The sequence below is a fragment of the Oryctolagus cuniculus genome, chromosome 2 (genome assembly GCF_051225735.1).
Source record: "Oryctolagus cuniculus isolate XC-2025 breed Fujian yellow rabbit chromosome 2, ASM5122573v1, whole genome shotgun sequence".
NCBI classification, from domain to species: domain Eukaryota; kingdom Metazoa; phylum Chordata; class Mammalia; order Lagomorpha; family Leporidae; genus Oryctolagus; species Oryctolagus cuniculus.
The window spans coordinates 20,381,373-20,401,453 of NC_142868.1; the positions used below are offsets into that span (position 1 = coordinate 20,381,373).

The following is a 20,081-nucleotide window of genomic DNA, read 5'->3' on the forward strand; positions in this document are numbered from 1 at the left end:
ATAGACAACACTTTGGTGGCCAACACTGTTTTGAGGGGTTTCATTTAGGGGAATTCCAGATCCAGGGCACAAAGTACCACGTGCCTGAAGTCCCCAGGCTGCCTAAAGGCCACCAACCAGACGATGCTGAACAGGCAGCTTACGCAAAGCATCACGTTGAGGCTCCACGGATGGGTTGCTGCCTTCCCTCGGGCCCACATCCGAAGTTGCACACTGCCTTGTTCTTTACCTCAAGTTCTTTTTCAGACACTCAGAGCATGAAACAGAGGAGGGACGTCCCAGCTTTGGTGCCTGGCCCTTGACCAGACGCTGTGGCTGCAGCTCCCCCTGCCTCCTGCCTCTTCAGCAATCCCCAAACCCCCCCACCAGGAAGGGAGCAGTTCCCAGGCCTGAGTCTGCCACCATGCCCCCGTCAACAGATTACTCTCCTTCCTTCACCCTCAGACCTTGTCCTTGTCCTCTGAGTGGGTACGGGAAACGGGGACCAAGCTTTCAGTGACAAAATCAGTATCAATGGTATCTGTTTTCTGATTTTCTAGGACCACACTTACTCTGTGTAAAAAAATGGACAGCTATACAACTTTTCACCTGGATGTTCCCAAATACCCAGCTAGCTCATTTAACAAACCTCTCACAAGTATCTACTACCTTCAAGCAATGGACGCTAAGCACAGGAGGTGAGTGGTGAGGTCCTGGGTCTGGTCTGGCAGGTAACCTATCACTGCAGACATCTAATGGTAATACTTTACAAGCACGACTCAAACTTTCAGTTTAACCTGCTAATTAAATAATTCAATATTACCCAAGACTTACATTAGTTTTTATAGCAAATATTTCACAACATTAACTCTTATTATTTATAGTTTCAGTTCAAGAACAAAAGTAGGAAATACTAAACAGCGTATCTAATGGCATTATAATAATAGCATACAAAAATCTTAAAAGTTTGTAAGTACATAATAAACTTTTTAAATGACTAAATTAAAAATGCTATGTCATTGCCAGAGTTATAATATATTCTATTTTATTTAGATTAAAGATTAATTTCAGTAAAATCTGCAGAGTGATCAATATAAAAAGCAGCCAAGAAAAAAGATTACAGGGGACAGTGCTGTGGCATAGCAGGTAAAGCCACTGCCTGCAGTAACAGCATCCCATATGGGCACCAGTTTGAGTCCCGGCTGCTCCACTTCCGATCCAGCTCTCTGCTATGGCCTGGGAAAGCCCTGGAAGATGGCCCAAGTCCTTGGGCCCCTGCACGTGTGTTGAAGACCCAGAGGAAGCTTCTGGCCCCTGGTTTCGGATTGGCACAGCTTTAGCCATTGTGGCCATCTGAGAAGTGAACCAGTGGATGGAAGACCTCTCTCTCTCTGCCTCTCTGTAACTCTGCTTTTCAAATAAATCAATCAATCTTAAAAAGAAAAAAAGAAAAAAAAAAAAAGACCAGAGATAAATACAGACAACTAACAAGTTATACTACCAAGCTTTTGTATTTGGGATACCTATACAGTCCACCTCAAATGCCATAATATACTACCTACTTATGTTTAATTATTAAAATGCTATAACACTGCATGCAGATACTTCCAAAAGTTTATGGAAAAATGGCCCAGCTCCAGCTATTGAGGACATCTGGGGAGTAAACCAGCGGATGGAAGATCTCTATCTCTTGCTCTTGCTCTCTCTCTTTGTGGCTCTTTCAAGTGGATGAATATAAACATTTTAAAAGTTATCAGTATTAGAAATCTAGTTTAAAACAGAGAAAATTTATTGGTTCATCTAGTTGCCCATTCTGCAAACCAGCATGCTGGATCCAAAGTCTCAAATGACTCAGTTCTTTTCCCTCCTGAATTCCCTAGTCTCCAGAAGCTTCTTCGTGTCTAGCAAGAAATACGGCCATAAGATTACACCACAGGGGCCCATGTTGTGGCACAGTGGGGTAAGCCACCTTCTGCAGTGCCAGTATCCTACAAATGGATGCCAGTTCGAGTCCTAGCTGCTCCACTTCTGACCCAGCTCCCTGCTAGTACACCTGGGAAAGCAGTAGAGGATGGCCCAAATGCTTGGGCCTCTGCACCCACATGGAGACTCAGATAAAGATCCTGGCTCCTGGCTTCAGACTGACTCAGCCCCAATCATTGGGACCTTCTGGGGAGTGAGCCAGGGCATGGAAGACCTCTGTCTCTCCTTTTCTAACTCTGCCTTTCCAATAAATAAAATACATCTTTACAAAAATTATACCATAAATCCCAAGATTTCATCCTTATAACTTGTTATCTGCAAAGTTAGAGACCTAATGGAAAGCCAAGACACTGTGGCAAAAAATGACCTAAACGAAAGATTCCTGTGAGCGAGATCCCAGTGGAAAGAAGGGGCCATCAAAGAAGGAGGTACCTTTCTCTGAAGGGAGAGAACTTCCACTGTGATTATGGCCCTGTCTAAATAATGTCAGAGTTTGTGGACTCAAGAGGCTTCCATAGCCTTGGCAGCTCATGACAAGAGCCTGGGGTGATCGCTGACATCATAAATAAGAGTGTCAATCGTTAAATCAACAACGGGAGTCACTGTACACTTGCTCCCCATGTAGGACCTCTGTCCTTAATGTGTTGTACTATGAGATGGGAGAGGGAGTAGGAGGTGAGATGGTTGGGGGGTGGGAGGGTGGGTATGGGGGGAAGAACTGCTATAATCCAAAAGCTGTACTTATGAAATTTATTAAATAAAAGCTTTCTATGAAAAAAAAAAAAAAAAGAAAGAGGCCTAAAGGACTCGTCAAATCTCCTGGAAGGACTCCAGCTCCGCACGCCCACCTGAGAAGCAGGCTGGCCAGGATTATATACCCAGCCCCGGGAAAGCGGAGGCAAGGATGTGATTCAGACTCGCTGGGACCACCTGGAGACAGAGGGGCACCTCCTCAGTGCCAGTGATTCTGCACAAGCAAGTAGCACACATCCTCTCTGGAATACAACCTGCAGCTTCCCGAGTCTGGCTTCTTTCACTTGGCACGATGCTGTTCAGAGTCAGTGTTTTGTCGCATCCGTCAGGAGTCAGCCCCCTTTACTGCTGAGTCTGGATGTACTGCAGTTTGTTCAGATGATGGGTATCTGGGTTACTTTCAGGTTTTGGCAGCTACAAGCAGAAGCACTATAAACATGCATGTGCAGGCTTTAACAGAGGTAAACTGTCACGTCTCTTGAGTTCACAGCCAGGACCAGGATGGCTGGTTTATACACAAGTACGTGCTCTACTTTGTAAGAAACTGCCTGAGTGTCTCTCCGAAGTTGCTGCACCACTGAGCATTCCTGCCAGCAAGGTCTCAGAGTCCTCTCGCTTGAAATCTTAGGCAGCATTTTGTACTCCAGGAGCTTTCTAAGTGGTATCTCACTGTGGTTTTAATTTGTGACTAAGGACACCAAGCATCTTTTCCTGTATCGTGTAAATCGTCACAATAAAAAGTAAACAACCGCTTGCCCCACAGACAGAGTTAGTTGGGGGAGGTGTAGAACACGACACAAAATTTTTAAACTCCTGTCACATATTTGTCAAAGGCTGTTAACGGATCTGTGAGAGCATATGTAAGAAAATATTCTAAAACATGTAAAGTATCACTATAAATCTAATGACTACAATTACCACTAAGAACTAGAAAGTTACGGATACAAAAATCTACCTGGGGCCCTTAGCTCTCCCAAATAGGATACGAATGACACCCTGTAACTCAGATCTGCCCTGCCAGCACTTTCTCTGTCATAATTTTGGAACTGTCCTGAATTAAGCCAGTTTTTAGAATTGAAGACAAAGTCTGATTTTTAGGCATAAATGATAAATGTCACATTTCTTTTCAAAACCAACGTAACCAATCAGAAGGTAGCCAACTTCTGATCTGGCTCCTCCTCCTGTGACTGATACTCACATACAAAGAAGTCTTCAGGCTTTTTAAATTTTAATTATTTATTATTTGAAAGGCAGAGTTAGAGAGACAGAGAGAGATACAGAACAGAGACAGACCTTCCATCTACTGGTTCACTCCCCAAATGGCCACAATGGCTGGAGCTGGGCCAATCTGAAGCCAGGAGCCAGGTGCAGAGTCCAACAACTTGGGCCATCTTCCCCTGCTTTCCCAGGCTCATTAGCAGGGAGCTGGATTGGACGTGGAGCAGCTAGGATTTGAACTGGTGCCTATACGGGATGCCAGCAGTATAGGCGGTGGCCTTACCCACCACACCACAGCACCAGCCCCTCTCTAGGCTTCTAAATACTAAAAAGACGACTGGCCTATTTGTTTTTCAAAAGCCTGTATCTTTAAGTGATAAATGAGTTTTTTTAAGAAGCCCTGATGCAGGAGTTTCAAAGAAAATAAAAAACAATAAAAGCAAGAACACCTGTCTAATATTCATCAGAATATCTAGATAAACAAGAAGGTTCTGGATCTCAGCGAATCCCCTAGGACCATATTAGGTATCCACAGTCCAAATGTGATAACCAGAATGCAAAATCACCAGTGCTCACCTTCCTTTCCTTTAACAACTTCTTATAGCCACTCGATCCAAGCGACAGTAAAGTAATGAGGACATCTAAAGATGGCGACGCTGAGGCTCTTCCTGGAACAAAGATGGACAAATTACTTTTGGGGGGTAGCAGTAAGCTTTGAAAATTAAGATTTATTATAGTAGCCTGTGTACAAATGGATTTCTGTTTGTTATGCTACTTTTTCTGAAGAACAACTCATTTATTTACCTGGATACATCTTGCTGATTTCCTGAATGAAGGTATCGTTAAAGCCAGCAATTATAGCGCCACCTACTGGAACCATAAAATTTTTGTCCAAGCTCTGTACAAAAGCGTCTATTCTACCAACCCGAGCACCCTAGAATCAAACAACGTGTAATATTACAAATGTTGCTAAAAGAACACTTGCTATTAACAAATACACAACAACAAAAAAAAGACAAGCATGTCGGGTGATAGTTATGTTAATCAGCATGATTTAAACATTTCAAAACATACAAATGTATCAAAACATCACATTATACCCTCCAAATTTACAGAATTCTTTTATTTGCTAATACTTCTTAAATTTTAAAGTTGAAACAATGCATAGAAATTTTACCAAAAAAAAAAACTAAAATATTTTTATTTTCTTTATGATAGTGTCAAAAAATGTTAAGTATTAAACCAAGTGTTTAAGTCATCCTCATGACGTCTGGAGCAGCACCGTGCAGTCTACGGCCTGCTTTCCCACATAAATCATTTCTCCTCACAACAGTCCTGTGAGGCAGACAGCATTCCAGTATCTGTCCGGGGGGATTTTATCAAAATGGAGCTTGACGCCCTAAAACTATGTAAGAGAGAATGGATTCCTCCCATGCCTCTCATCCGTCATCAATGCCCACAGTGATGCCACAATTACTAAGCAGTTTCAAACAGCCTCTGTGAGTTCAAGAGTGGCCACCATAATCTGATGCCACCCACACTGCCAACCGGACAGTTAAGAGCCTGTCTCTGACAGCTACACAATCCACTTTTGGAGACAGTACCACTCGGAAAACGAAGGAGAAGAGCAGTATTTTATTTTTAACATCAACTGATAGAAACTTTACTTGTATACTTGTGGCAATTCCAAAAGCAATGTTTCTAGTAATTCAAGTCCCCTAATATTATAATCTTAGATGATCACATCACACTGCAAATGAACTTCAAAGGAAAACTTAGTACCCTGGGAAAAACTGGATCCTCACTACGAGAAATGTAGACTAAGTTCCAGTCCCCATCCAACACAGTTTATGACCTTCTGTCCAATGCGCTTCGATTTTGCCCTCCTAAAAAGAGATACTATCTAAATGTCAACTAAGGTGGCTTTTTTCTTTATCTGCAGCCACAGATTCTTCAATCTGTATTCACAATCTACATTCCTATTAATATTATAACCACATTTGCCCTTCACTCTCACCGTCTCACCAGACCCAGATCTCAGGGGAATAGGAGCAGTGAGCTGGCCTAATCTGAGAGAGCAGATGCAGGCAGCCACAAGGCAGCACAGGCAGGCGAGGGCCGCAGACTGCTCTAGGGGCTATCACACGACTGTGCAAGTCTGCACCTTGCCCTGCCACCTTTCCACTTCCTGAGAAGTCAGGACGAGAGAGGATCCCACCCTACCACAGGCAAATGGAAAGAAGTATTTAAGACCAACAGAAAACATAACTGAAAAGCACGTGTAGTAGCAGCATGTAAAAATAAACAGGAACACTCAGAGGCGGTTTTTGTTGACACTTATGTAGCACCCCCAGCTCCTGGGAGAAAGCTGAACCTAAGCGAGAGCAGTCATAGGAAGACAAGCACCGGCGCCCAGCCTTGGCAGAACGCTCATCACAACGCTGAAGGCAGAAGGCAGTGCGCTCCGGCAAGAAAGCAAGCACGCCGGATCCAGTCTCAGGAATGGCACAGGGACCTCTCTCCCCGCTCCGGTCAGCAGCCACTCAACAAGGAGGGGTGGACAGAGGGACGGAACAGCTGAAGGAGAGCAGACACTTCACGTTCTACTGAACGAAGGGCTCACTCACCAGTCCGTTCCTTCACTCACTCACAGAGCAACTATCTGAGCACCCGTCAGCTGCCAAACACTGCTCTAGGGCAGCAGTGAGCAAAACAAACACTTTGTCATATGGTAATTACTGTCAGAATTCACCTCCATGCTTACCATGGGTCAGGCACTGCTTCAAGCTCATTGGGGTCACAACCCACTCAGCCCTCATGGTACCTACACGAGGCAGATGCTGCTATACTACCTACTTTACAGCTCAGAAAATCAAGGCGTCGTGGCATGGAAGTGCCCTGCCAGAGATCAACCGGGGTTCAAATCAACACAGATACGGTGCGCCACTGAAGAGTGCCCAATCAATGACACAGCAAGGACAAGAACCTAAGTAACCTAGATGAAAATGCCATGCTTGGGCCAGAGCTGTAGTGTAGTGGGTAAAGCCACAGCCTGCAGTGCCGGCATCCATATGGGCGCTGGTTCAAGTCCCGGCTGCTCCACTTCCGATCCAGCTCTCTGCTATGGTCTAAAAAAGCACTAGAAGATGGCACTGATGGCCCAAGTGCTTGGACCCCTACACCTGTATGGGAGACCCAGAAGAAGCTCCTGGCTCCTGGCTCCTGGCTCCTGGCTCCAGATCAGCACAGCTCTGGCCATTGTGGCCATGTGGGGAGTGAACCAGTGGATGGAAGACCCCTCCCTCCCTCCCTCCCTCTCTCTCTCTCTCTCCTTTCTCTGTGTAATTCTTTCAAATAAATTTTTTTTTTTTTTTTTGACAGGCAGAGTGGACAGTGAGAGAGAGAGACAGAGAGAAAGGTCTTCCTTTGCCGTTGGTTCACCCTCCAATGGCCGCCGCGGCCGGTGCGCTGCGGCCGGCGCACCACGCTGATCCGAAGCCAGAAGCCAGGTACTTCTCCTGGTCTCCCATGGGGTGCAGGGCCCAAGCACTTGGGCCATCCTCCACTGCACTCCCTGGCCACAGCAGAGAGCTGGCCTGGAAGAGGGGCAACCGGGACAGAATCCGGCGCCCTGACCGGGACTAGAACCCGGTGTGCAGGCGCCGCAAGGCGGAGGATTAGCCTAGTGAGTCGTGGCGCCGGCAAATAAATAAATAAATCTTAAAAAGAAAAGAAAATGCCATGCTTAAAAGACAAAAATATTACTCCTGTGGTACTTGCATTCTTCCAGCTCAGAGTCCTGAATATCACTTCCTTACACCCTGCAGCTACCTCACCAACATGCTCAAAATGATCTGAACCCATTCATTTCTTACCAGCTTCACAGCTACACGTGGTTCAAGCCACCAATATACTTTACATGGGCTGCTGTAACAGCTTGCATTTTAAAAAAAGAAAGATTCATTTATTCATTTGAAAGTCAGAGTTACAGAGAGGGAGGGGGAGAGGAGGGGGAAGGAGAGGAAGAGGCAAGGGGTGGGAGAGAGGGAGAGGGAGAGGGAGAAAGAGAGAGTCTTCCACCCACTGGTTCACTCCCCAAATGCCACAACAGCCAGGGCTGAGCCAGCTGAAGCCAGGAGCCAGGAGCTTCATCCGGTCTCCCACATCGGGGGAGGGGCCCAAGGACTTGGACCATCTTCCACTGCTTTCCCAGGAGCATTAGCAGGGAGCTGGATTGGAAGTGGGGCAGCTGGTATGAGAACCAGCACCAATATAGGATGCTGGTGCCGCGGGCGGTGGCTTTACCTGCTATACAAAGCGCCAGCTCCAATAGCTTGTCATCCCACATTCTAGTCCCCACATGACACCTGTCACCCCATTACTCCAAACCCTTCAATGGCTGACAACCACACCAAGAATTAAAAGCCAAATCCTTACAACAGTTCAAGACCCCAAGACCACTGTTCCATTCACTGTGGCCCAGCCACACGGCTTCCTTTCTGTTTCTCACACAGTGCAAACACGGTGCTTTCTCATACTCTTGGCACTTGCTGTCACCTTCTCTCTGGACTCTTTCTCTCTAGAGACCTGCACAGCTCAGTCTTCACTTCATTCAGGGCCCTGATCAAAGGTGACTTCTTGGTTCACTCCATTTAATGTGACACCCCATACCGCGCCTGTCCTACTTGTTTCCTGTCTGCTTCCCCACAGCAACAGGATGCACCACGCCAGAAGCACTGCACTGCATTTACTACTGCGCGTCCAGCACTGACCCTGGTACACGGCACACCAGTGGAAACCCAGGAAATGTTTGTCAAATGAACTGACAATCAAGCCTGAGTAAGTAATGCCTGCTTCGCTCAAATTCCTAGTAAGCAAAGTTGCTGCTTCCAACTACTTCTGAAGCTTCACAATCCATTCTGACTCTAAAATACTTAGTTCTATAGTCATGTTTTGTGACTCAGCTATGTCCCTACCATTCTGTCCTAACATCCAGAGTCAATTAGTCTCCTTTTCAGTAAGTATCAATGTAAGTATACTTCTCAGGCCTATGTGAATATAGAATATTCAGTATGCCCAGCATTAAGCCATTCTTTTTAAGTTTTATTTATTTGAAATGCAGGGCAAGAGGGAGAGAGAAAATCTTCCATCTGCTGGCTCACTCCCCAAATAGCCCTATCAGCCAAGTCTGGGCCAAGCTGAAACCAGGAGCCAAGAACTCGATTCTAGTCTCCAACACAGGTGGCCAAGGACTTTGCCCATCCTCTGCCACCTTTCCAGGCACATTAGCAGGGGGCTGGACTGGAAGTGGAGAAGTCAGGTCTCAAATCAGCCCTCCAATATGGCACTGCAAGAGGCAGCGCTAGCATCTGGGGTGGGCAATTCCACACCCAACAATTTTAACACATTTTTCTTATATTTCCTTCATTGATTGACTCATTACTGCTATACTGCTTTCTCAAGAAAGTCTTGCAGTTTTGCCTTTTAAAGGAAAATATGGGGCTCTGCAGTCCAACTGAGCTAGATGAAATATTTGGCAACTATAGGATCTTGGGCAAGTCACATCCCCACTGAGTTTTTTTCTTCACGTGCAGAATGGGAGCAGTCCTAAGTACACCTTTAATTATTAGGATTAATTAATCAGCTTCCGAAGCCCAGGAGGGTGCCTGACAGCGGCAGGTACTCAGAAAATGGTATGTATTCTCAATAAGGACTACTGAGATGAATCAAAGCTAACTTGAATTTCCTAGAATGCCATGAAACAGCAACCAGGACTACAGAGATACCGTCTATCAGAGGGCCTGGGTTTGAGTTCCAGCTCCACTCCCATTCCAGCTTCCTGCTAATGTGTACCATGGAAGGCAGCTCAAGCAGTTGGGTCACTGCCATCCATGTGGGAGAACCAAATCGAGTTCCAGGCTCCCGGCATCAGCCTGGCCCACTCCCAGCTGTCGCAGGCATTTGGGGGAGTGACTCAGTGAATAGAAGATATCTCTGTGTCTCTGTCCCTCTGCCTTTCAAATAACGACAGCTTTTAAAGAATACAACTGATAAATATGTTAAAATGGGAAAAGGGGAACACAAAGCAGTAACAAGGAGAGGAGAGGTGTTATTTTAGATGAGGTATCTGAGAAAGTCTCACTGAGCTCAAGAAAGCAAGAAGACACAAAATCCTCAGAAGAGCATTCCAGCAGAGGGACCAGGGGAGCAAAAGCCTGGAAACGTACACACATGCGGCACAAGGGGGAGATGGGGGAGAAATGAAATCAGAGAAGCAGCAGAGGCCCAAACCCGTCAAACCTTGTGGGGCACAACTCTGACTCTTCTCTCGAGTGGGATGGGAAACACCGTCATACTTCCCATACCAGAACTTAGATGATAACAGATGATCACAATCTAGCTGATGCCAATAAAAACAAAAAAATCTGCCAATGTATATTAAGAATGCTTATCAATGAATTCCCAGTTTATGATGACAAAGTAAAGTAATTCCTTAAATAATAAACATTGTTTTAAAAATATTATAACCCTGGGGCTAGTGCTGTGGTGCAGTGTGTTAAGGCCCTGGCCTGAAGTGCTGGCATCCCATATGGGTGCCGGTTCTTTTCCCGGCTGCTCGTCTTCTGATCCAGCTCTCTGCTATGGCCTGGGATAACAGTAGAAGATGGCCCAAGTCCTTGGGCCACTGCACCCACATGGGAGACCCAGAGGAAGCTCCTGGCTCCTGGCTTCAGATTGGCACAGCTCTGGACGTTGCGGCCATCTGGGGAGTGAACCAGTAGGTGAAAGACCTCTCTCTCTCTCTCTGCCTTTCAAATAAATAAATAAATAAATAAACAAACAAACTAGGTTGGCGAAATAGTTCTACATCAGTTCTGGACTACCAAAGAAATCAGTCCAATTAATATCATACTAATGACTTTTACTGAGAGACTATCAGATACCCTGAAGCAGGGAGCATTGCTTTTTGTTTTACTTCATCTGGCTGTAGGGAAAGGCAGCAGCCCTGTGCCGCGTCAGAACCTGCTTCCTCCTGACTGTCTTCTGAGCGTCTTACCTGCTGAATGAGATGCATGCACTTGGAAGACTGCAGTCCGTAGGCATTGTTGACGATATGCGGGATGCCATAATTAGCACAAATCACAGCCAGCTCTTCTACTCTATAAACATAAATATTCAACAGAAAGACACACTTGTCCTGTGCTTTATAAATTACAAAGTACAAACTCTGCTCTAATTTAATAGCCATCCTTAAAGTATACCAGGAAAAAAAATGACAAACACTGAAATTTCTGCTGTACTTTAGCATATAATTCAGCAGCTTGGAAACACATAGCAAGCACTCTAGAATAAACCTAAGAAAGCTTTTAAATTAATATTACCAATAAATGTGAAAAAATGCATCTATGAAAATTTATGTAGATGCTAACTATTGCATCATTTTAAAATTTCCTATATAAAAAGCAAGATTATTAATGACCCCTCACAAGGTGGTATGATCTGTTTAAAATGTGCTGAAGCTAGTTATCTGTAGAATAATTTGCATATCTAAAAACCTTAAGAAATCTAACATTAAATGTTTCATGAAATACGCATTTTCAAATAGACTTTAATGTATTAAAAAATACAGAACATTAAAATGTTTCAATACCAAAATAACATTTTCCAGCAACTTGAATGCTTAAGAATCTTTTAAATAGTGGTTGGTTTTAAATCGACTCTTATCCACTCTTATTTTTTCACTCTACACCTCTCATATTAAGACAATTTGAAAATCTATGCAAAGTAAAGAAATCAATTTCAGTTAGAGTATAATAAATAGTCATGCCTTTACAACACCAAATGCTACTTGTGACTGAGGTCATCCATAATGGGAAGGTCTTAACATAATGAAACGAAAACTAAATCCCACAGTTTAATAAAATTCATTTTTTAAAGCTTTCTTTGACTATTTAAAAATCTGAAAGCGGGGGCCTGCATTGTGGTGCAGCGGGTGAAGTCACCACCTGGGATGCAGGCACCCCATATGAGCGCCAGTTGCAGTTCCAGGCGCTCCACTTCTGATCCAGCTCTGCCTGCCAACTCACCTGGGAAAGCAGCAGAAGATGGCCTGAGTACTTACGCCCCTGCCACCCATGTGGGAGACTTGGATGGAGTTTCTGGCTCCTGGCTTCAGCCTGGCCCAGCCGTGACCATTGTGGCCATTTGGAGTGAACCAGTGGATAGAAAACGTGCGCTCTCTATCGTTCTCTCATCCTCTCTCTCTCCCCTACATCCCACCTGCTGCCTCTCTAACTCTGCCTTTCAAATAAATAAGTAAATCTCTAAAAACAAAATTTAGAATCAAGGGGCAGGCATTTAGTCCTAAGACAGTGACATCCACAGCCCACAACCGAGTGCCTGGGTTTGAGGTTTGTTTCCTGGCTACGGCTCCCAGTGCTATCTTCCCACCAGTGCAAACCTGGGGGGGCCGCAGTGGAAGCTTAAGCAACCAGAACCCTGACTCAGCCACGGATGACCAATCGTATTCCTGGCTCCCAGCTTTGGCCCTGGACGTCATGAGCATGTGCAGAATGGCTAGTGAGTGGGAGCTCTGTCTTACCTGTGTGTGTCTCTTTTTCTGTCTCTCTGCTGTTCAAGTAATTTTTTAAAAAAAAATTAGATGCAAAGCACTTTTATGCATTAAAAGTTCTTTTCCACAAGGATGTATTTCAAATATACACTGTATAGTTTTATTATTTAATTATGCAGGATAGATTTTCTAGTAGATATAAATTAATGTTTTAAAACTATAATTAGAAATGAGATTATTGTGTTCATCTGTCAGAAGTTTTTAATTTGCTTAAAGTTGCATGAATTAAAAACTCATCTCATTTTATCATTCACTTTTTTTTTTTTTTTTTTTTTTTTTTTTTACAGAGTGGACAGTGAGAGAGAGAGAGAGAGAGAGAGAGGTCTTCCTTCCATTGGTTCATCCCCCAAATGGCCACTACGGCCGGTGCACTGCGCCGATCCGAAGCCAGAAGCCAGGTGCTTCCTCCTGGTTTCCCATGCAGGTGCAGGGTCCAAGCACTTGGGCCATCCTCCACTGCCTTTCCAGGCCACAGCAGAGAGCTGGGCCTGGAAGAGGAGCAACCAGGACAGAATCCAGCGCCCCAACTGGGACTAGAACCCGGGGTGCCGGCGCCGCAGGTGGAGGATTAGCCTAGTGAGCTGCGGCAATGGCCATCATTCACTTTCATAAACCTCACAAATCAATATAGAAATCCCGTCACTTAAACTAATCAACGATTTTTATAACAAAACAGACCTTCTGAAACATACCCATCTTTTCTTAATAAAAGGCACTTTCACACATGTGCTCTAAAAAAAGCACTCCTAAACAAAGAATTCCACAAAAATAAAGGCTCCCTGATAACATCAAAGTTCTATTTTGAAAAGAAAAACAATCCCTTGTGAGTAGTTTCAAATATTCTGATTTCATCAAACATGTTAATAGCTAGGAATTATTAAATGAAAAGCAAACAGGGCAGAAAAAACATTTTCCATGTGAACAAACTGTATTCAATGATTTAAGGGGTTCTTCAGTTAGAAGAAATAATAACCTTCTCTTTTTTTAAATATTTCTCTTAAATTAATTTCCCCCACAATTTCTATCCAATTAGTTAACTACTAAAGACAAAATATATGCCATATCCATTAAGATTCTGAAAGAATTAAGCTTGATGTAAGAAAATTAGAATGTAGTTTTTAAATTTTGTAAAATCAGAAATGCAACCATGTTACTATTTTTTTAAACTTTAACTTAATCAAGTTCATTACATAATACTATCTAAAAAGTGATGAATGAAAATTGTGTTGATAGAAAAGTTTATGGCTTTTTCTAATGCAGATTATACCTGTAAAATTCTTAATATTACATCAGACATATCATAAACACCCAGAAAAATCAGTAAAAAAGAAACAAAAATGAAACTATTCTCAAGGATAAATAATACAATGAATAAATAATACAGCTAATAAACATCCATGCCATTTTAGATAATTTATTAACACATTTCAATTTTTCTAGATATCAAGAATATCAATGAAGAAATAATATAGATGTTTATTTAACATTTCAATACAAATATGAAATGATCAGTAAGCACATGCAATGTAATCTTACAACAGAATTCACAAGCTCATGAAAATAGCAAGGTAAATTTTCAAGAGCATGGTTTTAAGATCATCTCTTAAGATCTGCCTGTAAGATTATAAAAGTTAACATGCATTCATTACTGCCAAATAATGTGATTCCATAAAAACCGAAGTATAACTTGATGCTACGTCTAGTCAATATACTTCTGACAAATTACTAGCACTTTTGCTCAAAATGTTAAAATGAAACAAGCAAAATTGCCTTCAAAAATAGAAACCTACATTACCAGACCTGAGCCTACATTTTCAGAATAAAAATTTATGGCTATCCTTTAGAAAACATTTACATTTGTCCATTTTGCTTTTATCTGTTAAATATCTGTATTATTCCCAAAATGTAGGCAACCACTGTACATACCTAAGTGGAGACCTGAGTTAATCTTACTAAAAAATTTCAAAGGAAAGTAATATAATCCTAAATATAATATAATCCTAAAATTTTCCACTTAAAATCTGTTAATCCTGATAATTCCTATAAATAAAAACTAACTCTAAGATCAAAGAAGTAGAGATTGTGATGAAAACAAATAAATCCAGCATTTAGCTCAGGAAAGAAAGTTCTGTTTTAAATGAGGGGAAAAAATCCAAGAGATCAGAAACAGGATAAAGAACAAAACAGACACTGCATCCACTCACGTGACAAAGTGGCCTCCGCGCCTACGAGTTCTTTCTGTGTTTTCTGGATCAAGCTGTTACTTTCCCAAGCCACTATACTAACTCGCCACAAGGTCGGCCTATTCCCTCAGGACAGTCCAACTGTCTGCTTGTCACCAAATGTCACTTAAGCATTCTTGTACACACACCTAAAGGAGGTTAATGTTTGGGAATCATTTACCTGTCGGGAACCCTTGGCGCAAAACAGGATGTAGTAGAGTGAACACACAGAACGCAATCAGGCCCAAGTTCCTGGATTTTAGCTTCCACTGCTTTCAAGTCTGTGCGCAGCTCGTCACCTTCCAAAACATTCTCTATCACCACGGGCTCAAAACCTACCCAAGTCAACGAGAAATCAAAATGTTAGTGGACACTAAAATAAGGGAAAATCTTGAAACTTGAAGAAGCAGCGCTATTCTGCAAACAAACTCAATAATAATTTTGGTTGATGAGCCTTCCCCTTGTAACAAAAACCTGGCTCTATTCTTAAATTAATCAAAGGCAGGTCAAAATTATGCAAAAAACAACTAGCCAACTAAAACCACAAATCTAGTTAACATTTTGATATGACAAGAACAATTCTGGGGTCCAGGATTGTGGCATAGTAGTTTAAGTTAACGTAAGCTCCCATACAGGTGCCAGTTCAGGTCCCAGCTGCTCTACTTGATACAGTTCCCTGCTAATGAGCATGGGAGAGCAGTGGATGATGGCCCAAGTGCTCGGGCCCTGAATTCATATAGGAGACCTGGATAAATCTCCCAGCTTCAGCCTGGCCCAGCGCTGGCCATTGCAAACATTTGGGGAGTGAACCAGCGGATGGAAGGTGTCGATCTCTTTAACTCTGCCTTTCAAATAAATAAATAAATCTTAAAAAAAAAAAAACAAATTCTAGGAGTGGGCATATGGCCTAGCAGTTAAGATGCCACTTCGGACACCCACATCCCGGTGCCTGCAAATCTACCACCCACGTGGGAGACCTGGACTAAGTTCCTGGCTCTTAGATTTGGCCTGGCCCTGCTGTAGCCGCTGCAGGCATCTGGGGAGTGAACTAGTGGCTGGGAGATCTGTCACTTTGCCTCTCAAATACATTAACTAAATTTTTTAAAAAATTTCTTTTAACTCTGGAGAGGCCAACAAATGTTAAAAAAAAAAAAAGAGATACCTACAGAAATAATAACACAGACATTGATGACAGAAAGAATCACTTAGTCCAGTTCAACTTCAGGCTACAAAAAGTAAATCTGCTCATTCTCTGGCAATAACTCAGTTTTAAAGGTCATTTTACTTTGTAGATAAGACATAAATAATAATATAATTCAAATATTGAAACACATCTCCATAACTTAATGTTTTACCTCTAAAGTACAACGTAATGCATTTCAGCAGCCAGGAGTTCACTGACTCAGCTCAGAGCACAAGAGTCTTCTATAATTTAAACGTAAAATTGTCTTCAAATTTTCAACTTAACCTGCATGTAATCAAACCTTCCGTACAAATTACTACATAGCATTTAATAAATAATTAAGTATCCACAAATTAAATGTTATATAAAGCAATGTATACACTAAATGTTGCTATATACGTTTTGCCACAGGTTTTCAAAAAATAAGGGACATACTCAATTTTCACTTATCTCCTCGTATATAAAAGGTCTAAGATCTTGTAACTGTGATCTTAAAACACTACATATGTCACTTCTCTTCGTTTACCTGCAGTGATCATGGATTTAAAGCACGACTTCTGGTCTATCCGTGGCCATATGATATACTTTGCCTTTGGTCTTTTATGTCGTAAGGTTAAGAAGCACAGGGTTAGACTCATACCCGTTGCCATAGGAACTACAAAGCAGTTGGCCACCGAATGGACACCTACAAACAGGAAGCAAAACATCAATAAATTCCCCCATTCAAAACCCAGCATCCTCCCAGGAGAAATGACATATTTCTCTATCAAGTATTAAAAATTATAGCTGCCAGCGCTTCCTTTCCTGTTCTTGATCTCAGGAAGCTCACTGATTTTCTTATTCTAAAGGACTTCTTATTCCTGTGTCTTTTCAAAAGCTACTCAGGAGGGACAGTCACTGAGGCAGAGCAGGTTCGGTGGTTACTTGAGATGCCCACATGTGCTATCAGAGTGCTTGAAACTGAGTCCCTCCTCCACTTCCAATCCAGCTTCCGACAACGAGCCTGGGAGGCAGCATACAGTGGCCCAAGTACTTGGGTTCCTGCTACTCACACGAGAGACCCAGGCGGAGTTTCTGGCTCTTGGCTCCAGCCCGGCCTGCCCTGGACGTTGCAGGCAACCTGCAAGTGAATGAGTGTACAGAAGCTATCTCTCTTTGTCTCGTCTTTTTTTTTTTTTTTTGAATAACAAGATTTATTTATTTGAAAGAGTTACAGAGACACCACAGAGTGAGAGAGAGAGCTTCCACCCGCTGGTTCACCTATCAAGTGGCCACAACACCTAGGGCTAAGCCAGGCCAAAGCCAGGAGCCAGAAGCTTCATCCAGGTCTCCCACATGGATGGAGGGGCCCAAGCACTTGGGGCATCCTCCCCTGCATTTCCCAGGCCATTAGAAAGAAGTTAGATAGGAAATGGAGCAGTCGGGACACGAACCGGTGCCCACCAGTTCTGCCTGCTACGCCACAACGCCAATCCTGCTCTGTCTCTTCTTCTGTCATTCTGCCTTTCAAGTAATTTTTTTTAATCTTTAAAAAAAAGGGGGGGGGGGTGCAGGGCAGCACAGCAGGTTAAGCCACACTTGCAGCGGAGTGCCAGTTCAAGCCCTGACTGCTTTTCTCCCCATCCAGCTCCCTACTAATGCACCTGGGAAGGCAGCAGAGGATGGCCCAAGTGCTTGGATCCCTGCCACCCAAGGAGGAGACCAGGATGGAGTTCATGGCTCCTAGCTTTGCCCCGGCCCACACTGGTTCTAACGGTCATTTCAGGAGTGAACCAGCAGGTGAAAAATCTACCTCTCCTCTGTCACCCTGCCTTTGAAATAAATAAATACATAATTTTTTTTCAAAAGCCACTCATTCTTTTTGTAAAGAGACATCGGTAAAAGAAATTAGGTAAAGGTGTGTAGTCTGGTCAGTGAGAAGTTTCATGATTAACACAGTACCTACCAGCCAGCTTCATGATATCCAGGACCAAAGAATTGGTAATTTTGTTCAAAAGGCTAGAGCCTGCAGCTTTTGGTTGCACAGCAGCAATATCTCCAGATCGTCCAATTCCATGAATGAACCTAAAGCAAAGAACGGGCCAAAGCCAGAGAAACACATTCGGTGTTCTAAGCGATCCAACGTACACATATGGAAATATAGCAACAACAACAAAACACCAAAAGCAGTAACTGACTGTTAGATTTCATAAACTATTTTTTTTTATTTATTTATTTATTTGACAGGCAGAGTGGACAGTGAGAGAGAGAGAGACAAAGAGAAAGGTCTTCCTTTGCCGTTGGTTCACCCTCCAATGGCCGTCATGGCCAGCGCATGGCGCTGATCTGAAGCCAGGAGCCAAGTGCTTCTCCTGGTATCCCATGCGGGTGCAGGGCCCAAGCACTTGGGCCATCCTCCACTGCCTTCCCGGGCCACAGCAGAGAGCTGGCCTGGAAGAGGGGCAACCAGGACAGAATCCAGTGCCCCGACCGGGACTAGAACCCGGTGTGCTGGCGCTGCAAGGCGGAGGATTAGCCTATTGAGCCACGGCGCAGGCCATATTTCATAAACTACGGCACTGTGCCGTAGTGGGCTAAGCCTCCACCTGTGGCGCTGGCATCCCATATGGGTGCCGGATCAAGTCCCGGCTGCTCCTCTTCCAATCCAGCTCTCTGCTATGGTCTGGGAAAGCAGCTGAAGATGGCCCAAGTACTTGGGCCCCTGTACCCACATGGGAGACCTGGCTTTGGATCAGCTCAGCTCCAGCAGCTGCGGCCATCTAGGGAGCGAACCAGTGGAGGGAAAACCTTTCTCTCATCTCTCCCTCTCTCTGTAACTCTCTCTCAAATAAATAAAATCTTTAAAAAAAATTAATGTGCAAATCTACTCTCTTCATGCTGGATGACATTATACACTATATAGATACCTCTGACTACTCCTTAAAAAAGCCCTTTTGTAACTTGATTAGCCAAACAGCATTAATACTAAGTATGATTATTCTCGAACACTAGTGTCATGCTTCCTTACCACCAAAACCTTACACAAGGCGTTATTTTTACAAATATTAGCCATCTTTTCCGCACATTAATCATGAAAATTTCACTCAAGTTCTACATTCATTATTATTAGTTCTACACACATTATCATTAGTTTTTTTTTTTTTATGTCTTTTATTTGAAAGGCAGAGTGACAGAGAGGAAGAAGGAGAGATCTTTCACTCACTAGTTCATCCCCCAAATGACCACAACAGCCAGGGCCAGACCAGGCCAAAGCCAGGAGAGGGAACTCCATCCAGGACTCTCACATGGGTGGCAGAAACCCAAGTATTTGGGCCACACTCCGCTGCCTCCCAGGTGTATTAACTGACCTGCAAGTGTAGAGCTGGGACTTGATGGCATTGCCACATGGGGTGTCCCCAGCAGCAGCCTAACCCACTGCACCACAACAGCCACCCCTATTATTAGTTTTGATTGCAATGGTTTTCACGGAGATAAAATTCCACTGTGCCCAGAAGAATGTCGTCATGATTTAAAACCACAGAACTTAGGACTTCTTAAGAAATATCTATCTCTCTATCTCTCTCTCTAGAAAGACAGAGATTCTATCTCTAGAGAGAGAGACAGAGAGATTTATCTACCTATTTGTATATTTATCTATCTATCTATATATTTCACAGAAAGGTTGCAGTCAAAGAAATACTCCTAAATGATCACATTTGGAACCACAATCCATTGAGTGGTTATCAGAATTGATGAAAAGCTTTCTCCCATAATGCAAAAGCAAAAAATGCCTGTAACACACCTTTTCCTACACCCCCTGCGACAGAGAGGTACTTATAAAATTGGGTTCAATTCAGACCCAACAATGTTTTAACGTTCTAAGTACAAACCATTCTCCGACAGAACCTGAGAAAACACACAACCTTAACGTGTTTTAAACTCTTACATCCCAATGGGTTGGTCAGGTGTCACACCCTCAACAGAGCGTACAGCCTGAGCTGGTCACAGCCAGAACCCGACACGGGGACCACCGAATACCAGAATTTCTGCTCTCCTGGTTTTGAAAAGCACCTGCTCAGATAAAGTGTTTTGCACCTCCCTTTGCACAGGAAAGAAGCGGTTACAGCTTGTA

At 43.4% G+C, this 20,081-nt stretch overlaps 1 protein-coding gene across 3 annotated transcripts in view; it reads right to left on the bottom strand.

Moving 5' to 3' along the window:
• The window catches only part of SEPSECS (Sep (O-phosphoserine) tRNA:Sec (selenocysteine) tRNA synthase), a 35,715-nt gene that overhangs the window by 14,413 nt on the left and 1,221 nt on the right, over positions 1–20,081 (bottom strand). For 2 of the 3 annotated variants that reach the window (XM_089327021.1, XM_089327022.1), the window contains exons 3-7: positions 16,497–16,655; positions 14,969–15,122; positions 10,991–11,093; positions 4,738–4,867; positions 4,510–4,601 (exon numbers count right to left, since the gene is read on the bottom strand). In XM_089327021.1, coding sequence (XP_089183147.1) covers positions 4,510–4,601; positions 4,738–4,867; positions 10,991–11,093; positions 14,969–15,122; positions 16,497–16,620 — 603 coding nt within the window. In that variant the 5' untranslated portion in view covers positions 16,621–16,655. Of the gene's footprint in view, positions 1–4,509; positions 4,602–4,737; positions 4,868–10,990; positions 11,094–14,968; positions 15,123–16,496; positions 16,656–17,915; positions 18,035–20,081 lie in introns of all 3 variants that reach the window. The other variant, XM_008274685.5, reaches the window with a different exon arrangement.